We start from the raw sequence: 12,532 nt of genomic DNA, 5'->3' as shown, positions 1-12,532 counted from the left end.
CTCAGCAGTTCAGCCCCATAGCTATTAATAGGACTTCTCTAATAGGACTTCAGCCATTTCACATAGACTTATACAGGTAGCTATGGGGCTTACTCTGCATATATGAATATCTTGTGGGTTGGTGTAAACAAATGCAAAGAATATAGCCCATGATTAGGCGGGGGCAGAGCTGGTATATTTTTTGCATAACTGGAGGTGTTCTTTAAATTATTCAATCACCCTATTAAAATCTCATAGGATCAATCTCCAAGTATTATATTACCTTTATTGTGATCTGCTCGGAAAGAGATGAGTAGTTTTATAAGAGATCTTCAGTATTGGTTTGTATTATTTGTGTTAGCTGTTGATCTTCTCCCTTGTTCTCCATACATTTTAGGGGAAGTTTGAGATTACAATAGATTATAACCCTAACTAGATGGTATGTTGTTTTCTAAAGAATAGTGAATAATAGTTTTTTTTTTCTATAAAATGCTAATATATCTTACCTTAGTGTTATTTCATAAAAGCAGCCCAACAATCTACCCCTCCAAGACCAAAACTTAATGATTTTGACACAAGGGGAACAGCGGCACATTTGGAGTAATCGGCATTCTTCAAAATGTTTTAGTAATCCCAAGCCTTGCTTGGTTCCTCTAACCCAACGCTTTTCACTCAATAGGACTTACTCAACAAACACAAAGGTCTGCATGTGAGTGTTAAGTTTGATTAGGAAGGTAAGTGGGGGCAATTTAGAATTTAGTATTAACAAAGTGAACTAATATGTAGAAAGCAAATGTACACTCTAAATATTTGGATAAAGTTTACTGAGCTGCAGGACTGTCATATCTTACTTTGAGGTGGAGGAAGTGGTCGAGACGCGAAGTGTCCTCTTGGTGGAGTTGGACCAACTGAACGGCCTGGAGGCTGTGACATCATAGGAGCACCAGCCGGAGAGTTCATCACCGGAGTGCCAGGAAATGACGGAGGACCTTTAGCTACAGGCATAACCTGGAAACATTAAACATCATGGAGAATATTGGTACAAGTCTTATCCACCTGAATATAATTCATAATATTATAAACATAAAACCTTTCTAAGCAGGTCAGTCACATTCTTTACATACACCAAATAGGCTGAGCAGGCTAACCAATTACCAGCAAGCATGCTGCAATGCAAGGTTTAGCTGACATAAATATGGAGGCTGCTTCTGCTGAAGAATGCTTAATGTCTGGCTTCTATGGCGATGGCTTTAATACATTCACCAGCACTATCAGGCCCTGAGTTCTGACTTGCTGTTAACTGTTTTGGTTCAGGGACTCATATACTAAAACAGGCAAATAGGAATACATTTTAATAAAGCCAGCAACTTCAGCCTCCATATTTTTCAAATCACTGGTTTATTTTTAAAAATCAGATTTGAAACATCCCTAAAAATACATGCAGGGGTCCGTGTGTTCTTTATTACTTTATTAATGCTGCAAGTACTGAAAAATACCCGGTGATCTGCCCGAAATCCAGAGAATAACTTTTTTTTAGTAAGCGGACTGTATTTAAGTGCAGTGGACTTGTCAGATAATGGCAGGAAGTCAAAATCTTACTGGATTTCTGGCAGATCAACTGGTATTTTTCTGTATCTGAAAAAAAAAAAAAAAATACCTTCATGGTATTCAGGCAAAACATTTTGCTAGCCATACTGAAATTTTACCACAAGGCTCAAAATTCTATCCAGTATAGGATAATTTACTGTTCAATACAATCATCTTGTGACCTTTTTGTAGCAAGATATGAATGGGACTGATTTAGAACTGCAAAGGAACATGGTTTAAAGGACGAACATGGTTTGAAGGAGGAACATCTCTGCTTAGGCCACCTGCGTGTACTAGTTTTTATCATTTCCAAGGAAGTTGTAATAGTTGTGTGATTCCATGGCAGCTCCAGGTGCTGAACAGTGGGGCAATATTTGCAAATCAGAATGGTTTCCTTCGTTTCTTGATGCCAATGATACCTGTCACAGCATTTATATGAGAAAAGACCAGATCGAGCCATGTTATATTGCAAAGATTAGGCCCTGGTGAAGGGAAAGGTGTTCTGGCCACAAAATGTATTGCCAGTTACTTGTGATACAAGATTACACTTGATGTGTGAAAAGGATCCTATGCCTGCTCTGAGATTTCAGCTATAGCAAAGTAATGGACTGAGGAATTAGCTGATCACTAGCGTCACCTAACCCTCTCCTTCATATCAAATTCCATAAAGTAGTAGTAATGCATTGCTTTTCTAATCAAGCTTTGTTGTTCTTTAAAATTCTTTTTTTTCCCCAATAGCTGTGAAGTCTAGTTAGAAGTCAATAGTTAGTATAGGGTTCAAAGCTGGACTTGTCCCTTATATGTATTTCATCTGTATATTGAGCATCCCATTTTATCTATCTAGAGAAGGCAGAACACTAAAGAGCTAATCTCTCGCCATTCTAAACTTTTCTCCTATCAGTATGTTAGAACATGAACACTGAGGCACAGATGAGCGGCTTCTTATGATGCTTTGCATCCTTACATTTAGTGTATTGCAGAAGGATAGAAGTTAGATTTGTACACCAGTTTCTTACACAATGTACACAACGTTTATACTGAACACATATCAGCATGGGCTGGCAAGATGTTAATCTGCTTGCAATGCAACTTTGAGCAAAACCTGCACATTTCTGGACTTCGTTTCTACAATTTGTTTTTCAATGGCACTGTAACGTTGGTAGCATTTATAATGTTAGGTGTCCAACCTTTCCTATACAGGTCACAAACTTTTTAATAGCCCATGTTATAGAATTATGTAGAAATCTGTAAGCAGGCCAGTTTCACCATTCAGCATCTCCTCTTTTTGTTTTTGGATCTGATGAGTTAAACTGGCCCCATTCCTACCAAAAAGCAGTAAATCCAGGTCTCCATAGAGCAATCCACACTAGAGATGCCCTTACATGACACTCTAGGTATTGTTAGTATAGAATAGAAAGACAGAAAAGTTTTGTCTCCCTGGCAGAATGGTTCAGTCCATGCAATGTTAATACCGGCCGCTCCCCACCGGATGAGTTAGGTGAGCACCCAACCCAATGCACAGCTTCTCATACTCACTGCTGGGGATTCCTCAAGCTGCTGAGAACTAGCAGACATAACGGGAGCCTCAGACTCATTGGAGGGGTTTGGCTTTTTGTTTTACAAGAAGAAATTGATTTAGAGAGAAATACACATAAGAACAAAAACAGGATAAAATAAATAATAAAAAAATAGAGGATCAAGTATGTTATAAAACTACTCACCAATCCCTCCACAGATGGGGATGATGTCCTAGGACCGCTATTCAATAACGCTGAATGACCAAGATCCACTGCAAGAAAAAGAAGAACATATAGGTCAAGAGGCACAGCCGATAGAAAATAACATGGTATGGATGTGAAAAGGTTTCTTTATGAGCAGGGAGCAACCTGTATTTGAGAATAGCCGGACCTATTTTCTAGATGCTCTTCACTCTGTTTATGATTAGAAAGAAGACACAAGTAGTATTGCAGCTTCCTCTAACAGGCCAGAAGTCTACCAGGGTCACACTGTGCAAATGGGTAATAATGGCAGATAGGAAAATATATTAAGGGAATGGTAATCTACAGAATGTGGTGGGAAGAGTTAAAGGTTCCAATCTCCTGTGTACACAAACAGTCACTACTCCTAAAAAATCCCGAAAACTGGCCATCTGGCCCCCCTCCTTGCCAATATCTCAGACAATTTAGGACATCATTATCGGAGCCCTACTTAAGAAGTGGGAAACTGCCAAAAGGTGTTTTTTTTTATCTGGCTGGAGTTCAGCTTTATTAAAACAAATGCATAAAAAGTCACAGAGAAAGAAAGCTACAGAGCAGGGACTACATTCAGCAATTACATGTACTGACCAGGAGCTGATGTTCTTCCAGACATGTCATGTGGAGGACGTCTGGTACCTGAAGGGCCATCTATTCCACCTGCAGAACACATACATGAAACATATTTAGCATAAAAATAGTGTTTCCTATCTGTCAGGATGTTGCTTTGATGACAAGTCTTCAACCCAAATAAGCCAAGTAACTGAGAAACACAACCTTCTTATGACCTCCACTAACGAAGCGCTCGCTATTTAGAGACAGAGGTCAGCACTCATACTTGCTGCTCCCAGCTCTCCCAAAAGGTTAGTATTTTGCCAGACTAAGCACAAGTAATGGGAAGAGAACAATAATGTTACTTAATAAGTCCCTCTACAAGCTTTCTGGGTGAGATCATAAAGGAGTATCAAACAAAACACACATAAAGCAAGCCAAAGTGTGTCTGATTGTCTCCCCCCCCTCAGATAAATTGGATGTCACTGGTGGGTCGCTGGGGATTCAAGGGATTAGCGGGATAACATAAAAGCTGCAGTATCGTTTTTTTTATGAGCAAATTCACATTACAAAGAAAATAAATGTCTTTTTCCTGGCAATGGTTTTAAAAAAATAAATGACAGATATAAAAACAACATTGTTTGATTAAGATCATTTAGGTCAAACACAACTTTAAATCACCGAAATGTATTTAATAATGTGAACAGACAAGTAAAGATAAGTAACCCATGGTGACTACAAACTGGCTTTCTTTTGCTTAAAGGCTCCTCTACTGTAATAAAATTGCTTTTGTTGATTTTACTGCATTCTGTGAGCTTCTAATATGCATTAGAATCGGCAGCAAGTTAAATGTAACCTACCTTGCTTCCTAGCAGGAGAAAATCTATCATTATTTAGCCCTTTTCTTCCCAACTGTCCCTAACCTGCACCTTTCGTTCACTGGATTTCAATTCTTTCAATCAAAAAGGCAAAGCATCATGTGTGCATTGACTAGGACGGTCTGCATGCAAATGCAGTCTCTGTCCAGGAACTGCTTGGTCCCCCAGAGTGACAACACTGGCCATAAAGGAACTCTAGTATTTGCAAAAGGGCCACTACTTGCGTTAGGTATGGGAGCCCCATGGGAGGAGTACTTAGACAAAATGCTGTGATGTCTTAAAGAAGATCTCACAAAACATGAACTGTGTGCATTGCACAGAAAAAGAAAGAGCTAGTAACCTAGATTGCAAGCTCTTTGTGGCAGGGTCCTCTCCTCCCGTGTCACTGTCTGTATTTGTTATTTGCAACCCCTATTTAAAGTAATAAATCACTGCGTAATATGTTGGCGCTATATAAATCCTGTTTTTTAATAACACTAATAATAAAAATAATAAAAGGTTCACTAGATCTAAAATACATTATGCAATGAAAAGAGAAAGCCTAATTTTAAAAATATCCTTCCCATGTTGATGAGTAAAAAGAGGAAACAGGGAAAGCAAAATATAAGCAGTCTAAATGTCAGCTTTAATGGAGACATTGCATGAAAATACACAGTCTGCTTATGTTACAGCCACCCCCTGCATACAAACGCCTAATAGAAGAGATAAAATTGATAAAATTGGGTGGAATTTCTTTAGCATAGTTGCCCTCCTTTTGGTCTCTCCAACACACTGGAGTGCAGCCTACCTGGTAAAATGTTTATCTTATTTCCAGTTCTAGTGACATTTTCTGGCAACATGAGTAACATTTTTTTTATGTGTAGTAAAATTACTAGAATTGCAACGTGTAACATATATGTGACACTAACCAGTATTTCCCTTTAGGTCCTCTGATCTGCTGAGGTTAGCAGAAGCTGATCGAACAGATGCATCCATCATAATAGGAGGAGATGGAGCACCTCCACTCACTGGTGAAGGACCAAAAGAGCCATCTCTGCTCAGGGCACCTGAATGTTAAAAAAAAAATAAACAAATATATAGGTATTCCATAATGTGCAACATAAATCCTCGGTTTGTTGATATACATTTCACAATAGATTTGGCTACACTGAATGTAGGTTTCTTTAAAGATTCATTGGAAGACACAAGACTTTCACCTTCTGTAAGGGAAGCACTAACCATAATGGAAAGAGCAATGCTCTTAAGGGCAGGGCCTATTCCACAGAGGTCATTTAATGAACTAGTTAAGAAAAACATACTACTGTTAAAACAGAATGCCATTTAGGCACATTTAAAATGAAGCATTGTTATGGGAGATTGGTGGGAAGTGGACTTTATCCCATACCTCTCCTGGGTGGTGGCTGATGATGTTCAGGTCTACCAGGAGTTGGCTTTACAATGGATGGTCTTTGAAGGGCTACAATCCTTTGGTTTACTTCAATTAACCTGGAATAAGAAAAGGAATGGCAATTATTAAAAATCTCCCACCTTCTAAAAACAAGGATCAGTGATAATCATGAACGAGGAAGGACTTACTTTTGTCTTAAGTTTGCACATTCTCGTTTCTCCTCTGCCAAGGTTCTTTCAGCTGTGCGAGCAATAAGCTACAAAAACAAAAATTAAAGTGAGTCACAAGGCAGCAAATGCTGAACTTTTTAGGAAGCCCAGAATACAATTTTGGGGATTTATTTTTCTAATAGGATATGTTTAAATATTTAAACATCAAGTCAATGGAGCAAAAAATAATTCTTGCCAATCTTGAAATGACATGGTTTAAACCTACTGCACACACAGCTTCAACTGGGGCTCGCATTCATTACTTTCATTTTTATGAGCAGCCCCCTCAAGATCCCAAAAGACACTTTATAACTAATCCAAACACTTATCAGAAAAAAATGTACCACGGGACCGAATAGTTATTGGCAGAAAATGATGAGAAACCTCTGTATAGGACACACTGACAAAAGAATAGTGAGGGTTAAATAAATTTTGACAATGTTCGCATGTTGATGATGCATTCCTGTCCAGGTGACAACTTTTCCCATTAATTAATGTTGGTATTACAGACTTTAAAAAAATATACCTCCTTCCAAATCAATCTAAAAATAAAAAAAATATCTAGATCTGCAACAATATCAGTCACTGCTAGTATGACCCAAGAAAGCTTCATGTAACCACTTACCCAGTTTTCATGGGCTTTCTTCTCGTGACCCGCAATCTGAAAAAAGTGAGCAAAGAATAACTGTCAGAAAGGACATTACTCTGAACGCTCTGAAATCTGACTGACATCTAATCCCTGCAGAGGTGAAAACAGAATTTTTGCAAAGGGAATACTTTAAAAAATTCTCTTACTTGGTTCTTAAAAGATCGCTCAGTTTTCTGCAGTTCCTCCTCCATTTCCTGAATTCGCTGCCTGCAAATAAAGCAAAATACATTTTAAAATACACTGATAACTTTCACTTTATCAGTTATCTGATCTATAATTTCTGGATAATTACAAAATGCTGATCCATATCAATAGCGCAAGTCTTACATAATAGCAAATACATTCACATCAATGAGTATACAGAAAGTAGATCTACTACTTTTTCCTAGTGACGCTGCCCCCTATGACCACCCTAGCTTCCACTAAGATCAACAAAGTTAATCTTTGGCTTTTTATATTTATTGAAGACATTCTACCTAAATAGCAGACTTGCACTTGCCTTACTCATGTCTTGCTTCTCTATCCTTTTAGGTAAATTCCTGTGAAACCAGGCAAAATCTCTGTTTTGCGTCCCACAGTGACATCATCACTAGCAATGGGGGTAAGATAGGTTTAGTATTAATTTTATGTAAATATTTTGGAAAAGGTTAGGCAGTCCAGCCAGCAAAGGGGGGTTTTTATTTTTTAGCATATGTGACAAAAAAAATGTTTACACTTGCTTGCTGTACTACAAAACTATACTTATTCCCACCTAGCAAAAAAATGTTGTTGGTCTGACCTTCCCAAGAGCCTGCTAACACACTGTGTGTAGGGGCAGCCCCAGAGAATATACCTAAGCTGACAGGAACTGACCTAAAGCACCCTGTGATATCTCTCCCCACCAGATGACCATGCAAGACATCACAGGAAGTAATAAAAGCAGTTTCCATAAGAACGATAGTGAAAAGAAAAGCATTAATGCCCTTTAGTATAGCAAAAGTGAGCTGTTTGGGGTTAAACTGTGTCATGCCTATACAATTACTTTAAGATAGAAATGTTAACATTATACTGTCTGTGCTTCTGTTGTCCCTATGTCAGCACTAAAGCTAAAACTAAAGAGTAAATCTAGAGTAAAGTGATCCAATGTAGTTTAGCATTTCACCATGCCACTATACAATAGACTGCTAACAATCATTATTGTTCATTATGTGGAGGATGCAGCAGGACACCTTCCTCTAGTACAATATCTTCCCCCTTTCCATAGAAAAAGGAACTGCTGCCTGTACATCGCATGCTCATTCCTACAATCACTATTGATTTTTTCCAGTGACAATTATTAGGCATCTGTACCAGACCTATCAGTGACAGAGAGGCACAATACTGTACTTGTAAATTTTCACTTCGTCGATGGCGAGGATGGCCTTTTCATCTGCTGCAGATAATTTCTGCTCCTTCTCCTGGCGCTCATACTCCTCCTGGGTCAGTTTCCTAGAGAAAAATCACAGTAGATCACATGAAAAAATTAGTTAAAATGACTCACTTCTCATTCTGCAAGCATTGCTGAACACTGCTGTGAAATTAATGGACTAAAAGGCTTTTCAGAAATGTTTCTGTAGTCAGACTCCCATTAACTCCCTACATAACTACAAAACAAAGTAGCGACATAGCAGCCGGAAAATGAAATCAATGAGCGCAGTAGGGTGTGCAAAGTATTTTTTAATGCTCTGGAGGTGACAGATTTTGCAACACAGGCAGTGGAGAAGTTATTAAGGGTAAAATTGAACAGCACAGAAAATCTTACTATAGCGGGGCTGTAATTATTTTAAACTGCCATCATATTATGATGCAGAAAACCATGTTCCCTGCAAACCATCCAGAGCAACAAAACAATAATAAGACCTGTCAGTAATTGTACAGAAAGATAAAGAAACGTTATCTTTGTATATTATAACATTAACAATATTTACTTTTGCAGTGCCATTTCTTTTTGCTGATAAAGCTCGGTGAGGATCTCTACTTTCTGGCGCAGAGTCTTACATTCATTGTCCAGACGTGTTTTGTCCGCCTGCAGAGAACTGCTGTTATGCTGAAGTTGCTTCATTTGCTCTAAAGAAACAGGAGACACAGAACCAAACAAATGCATGGCTATTTCTTCAAAAGAGAAAAGTTACTTTGTTTACTAGGCTTATATGTGTATTCAGTAATAGGATTCCATGAAATGTAGGTGGACAGCAACTTACTCTGACATCCCAATGCATCTAAAACAGTCCTTTATAAAAACTGTATTTCCTTTTATTAAAGGATAACTGTATTTTCATTTAAAGAACAGTTGCACTTTTTTACAATCACAGGTGCATTTTTTCCAGCAACCCTCGACAGATTTATACTAATACATTCAATTAGTAGATGCACCCGTACAGTACAGACTAATAGAGTTCTATAGGACTGATTTCTGGCCTCAGAATACAGTCTGTTAGAAGCCTGTGTGTTGTACTATGTAAGTGCATTTACTGCTCTGCTGTAATGTGAGGAATAAAAACAGGTCACTTGGCCACATGAATCATAGTAAGTAGAAATCAATGGAGGGAAAAAGTGAGTAACTTTAATTTAGGTAGTAAGGAAAAGAAAAAAAAAAGTAATGTTAATTGTGGGTTTAGTGCTAGGAGCTCCAGTCTTGCTATTATGGGCATTGCAAATCTAATCAGGAACACTATCTGGGTTCTATGTTTTTTTCTTTGATTGGGTTACCCCCACATGATTGGCTTTTCTCCTTTCATTTAAAAAATACTAGTAGCATATTGAGAATGAAAATTGCAATACACTGGGTAGAACTGTGTTAAGGACATCAGTGTACATTCTTCTGGGGAGGATAGGATACAAATATGAAGAATCTCATACATTACAAAACTTGCAGTATTTAGAAATAAGGCAACCAAATAAATAATGATTTCCAACCTTCTAGTTCATGTCGTGCAGAAACCTCATCATTCAGCTTCCTCTGATACAAAGTTTTTTCTTCTTCGATTATTGATAGTGTTGTTTTAATCTAAAACAGAAATGTTTGTAAATCATTCTGCTGAATTTATTTCCACCAACATAACATATGTAACTGGATCCTACTGCTCTTTATAGAACTATCCACTAAAGGCTGCTGAACCTTAGCCTCAACTGGGGGCCAATTCAAGGACACTAAATGCAGTTTTTAAATTCTTCAAAAGCTTGCACTGGTTTTGCATGTTCTGGCTTTATTCTCTAAAAGCCTAACTGGCCCAAGCAGTCTGCTGTTTGGTCGATTAGACAGAGGAAGCCAACATATGGCTCACAAGCACCTAACCTTTGCTGCTGCCAGATAAACAGCAGGGACTCAGTAGACTGCTTGGGCCCAGAGGTAGAAGATTCCAGCTTGTGGTAAAGAACATTGAACTTTTTTTGTTTATGTTATGGAATAGCATTGCTAAAAAAGGACTTAAAACCAAAAAATACTTAAATTAGCATTTCTATATTTCGGTTGGTTATATCAAAATGTAAGGCCCTTTGGATGACAATGACTAAGATTAATTGTTCAATATTTTCTGTACTGTGCGCCAAAGAAATAGTAACAATGGCTTGGCTGGTAGAGTACAAACTCTGCAAGAATAAACAGATATTGTGGGGCATAAGTAGCAGCTGGACCAAACTGTAAACATATTAAAAAAAAACTGCGTGGTGCACAAAAAAATGTACAGCTAAAATTTGGCAGACCCTAGACCGTTATATGTGAGACTTGTCAGGGGTATTGTTATATGTGGGTGACCGTTATATGTGAGACTTGTCAGGGGTATCGTTATATGGGGGGAACCGTTATATGCGAGTCTTGTCACATGGGGAGGAACCGTTATAAGTGAGCCTTGTCAGGGATATCGTTATATGAGGAGACTGTTATATGTGAGCATTGTCAAGGGTATCGGAGCGCAACAAGTGTAACAAAAAATTTAACCTACACAAAGGATGAAGCAAGAATGGGACTGCAAAAATCAAAAAATATGTGACCAGAAAAATAGCATATCAAGTCAGTTGTTTACTCCGTTCAGCTTTTTTTTTTTTATTGTCAAGGTGAAATTAGCATGTAGTTGGTTGGCTCTTTACACCTGGAAACACAGGTAACATGAATGAGTAATATCCATACTCGGAAACCTTTGCGGACAGCAGAGCCCAAGTTTTTCTTTTGATTTGGGCGTGCAAATAATAACCAAAGCACTCTATGTAGGAGTATAAGCCTCTGTATGAAGTTCTGACAAACACCTCCGGTCCTGCTACAATTGATACTCTATGCAGGTTGCAGCAATGCAGTGGGGAAAAAACAAGGGGGTAGCAGACCATTGTATGGAGAATATCGCGTTACAGTTTGCTTAAGTCCTCCGCTGCTGAAATTAGTTTTCTGCTTGGGAAGAATTACAAAAATGTATAAATGTTTAAGCAGATAACCACGTTCCTTTTTGATACAAGCTTATTCAATTTCTAAAGTTTATGAGGAGACTACATTTGTGCTTGAATTATTTGTATGGAAAAAGTAGTCTTTAGATTGACACTAGTAGTCTTACATTGTTCAGTCACCAAAGAGAAACGACTTTGACTTACTTCAATCTCATTTTCTTTGTAGGCCAGAGCTTCCTCTATATCCTTGTTAGATTTCTGCTGAAGCTGAATCTGTTCTTCCAGCTCTCGCTGTCTCTCACTCCAGCCTTCAGCTTCTTTCAGCAGCTAAAACACATTCAGAACAATGTTAAAGAACTTTTGTCCAATGAAAAAGTGTTCTATTGCTTTTGAATGAGAAGAATATCAATTTAGGAACTGCTGCTGTAAATTGACCCCTTTTTTCCCCCTATTTCTAATAATGAAGAAAAAGCAAATTTCGTAGTCAAGGACTCAGCATCCTGTAAAGCTTGTGCCCACATTCCTTCCACTACAACATGCCACAACTAACAGCAAAACTTTCTAAGAACAGGACAGGACAAACCCATAACCCAGTTATTTCCTTATTACGCATAAAAACTAAAATGAATAAATGAAGACATGTTAGAACTCCCCCCCCTATTGTGAGATAATTCCCCCACTTCTTGGATTGTAAGCTCCTTGAGGCAGGGTCCTCCTCTCCTCCTCCTGTATCAGTCTGTCAATTGCAACCCCTTTGTACAGTGATGCCTAATATGTTGGCGATATATAAATACTGTAGTATTATTAATAATATTAATAATTGTAAGTTACAAGCCATGATTCCACTCTACTAAATTTAAAAGACCAATTTACTTAGCTAGCATCCATTTTGGTCCTTTGTCTGCCTAAGATGCCTGTGGTAGTACCATAGGAAAGTAAAGTAATCTCATTCGAGGAAAGCAAGGTTCGAGGTTTCGTTTTCCCTGTAAGCAGATTTATTATATAACGAGAAACCCAAAGCTCAAAATCATAACATATGGGGTTACTGGACTATATATATAATACAGGTAAGACGTGGAAGACTACTTATTTGCTGCCAATAGCACATGATTGAACTTCACAATGTGGTCTTAAATAGGAATTCA

At 38.1% G+C, this 12,532-nt stretch overlaps 1 protein-coding gene across 1 annotated transcript in view; it reads right to left on the bottom strand.

Moving 5' to 3' along the window:
- MIA3 (MIA SH3 domain ER export factor 3) overlaps nucleotides 1–12,532 on the bottom strand; it is a 68,990-nt gene that overhangs the window by 2,378 nt on the left and 54,080 nt on the right. Inside the window, exons 20-32 of the mRNA XM_072410296.1 lie at nucleotides 11,592–11,714; nucleotides 9,930–10,020; nucleotides 8,942–9,080; nucleotides 8,361–8,462; nucleotides 7,142–7,202; nucleotides 6,972–7,007; nucleotides 6,326–6,393; nucleotides 6,135–6,235; nucleotides 5,659–5,796; nucleotides 3,912–3,980; nucleotides 3,288–3,355; nucleotides 3,103–3,174; nucleotides 831–987 (exon numbers count right to left, since the gene is read on the bottom strand). Coding sequence (XP_072266397.1) covers nucleotides 831–987; nucleotides 3,103–3,174; nucleotides 3,288–3,355; nucleotides 3,912–3,980; nucleotides 5,659–5,796; nucleotides 6,135–6,235; nucleotides 6,326–6,393; nucleotides 6,972–7,007; nucleotides 7,142–7,202; nucleotides 8,361–8,462; nucleotides 8,942–9,080; nucleotides 9,930–10,020; nucleotides 11,592–11,714 — 1,225 coding nt within the window. The remainder of the gene's footprint in view (nucleotides 1–830; nucleotides 988–3,102; nucleotides 3,175–3,287; nucleotides 3,356–3,911; nucleotides 3,981–5,658; nucleotides 5,797–6,134; nucleotides 6,236–6,325; nucleotides 6,394–6,971; nucleotides 7,008–7,141; nucleotides 7,203–8,360; nucleotides 8,463–8,941; nucleotides 9,081–9,929; nucleotides 10,021–11,591; nucleotides 11,715–12,532) is intronic.

Source organism: Pyxicephalus adspersus, chromosome 4 (genome assembly GCF_032062135.1).
Source record: "Pyxicephalus adspersus chromosome 4, UCB_Pads_2.0, whole genome shotgun sequence".
NCBI classification, from domain to species: Eukaryota; Metazoa; Chordata; class Amphibia; order Anura; family Pyxicephalidae; genus Pyxicephalus; species Pyxicephalus adspersus.
The sequence above is the reverse complement of the archived record's forward strand: the minus strand, read 5'-3'. Positions and strand labels throughout refer to the sequence as shown.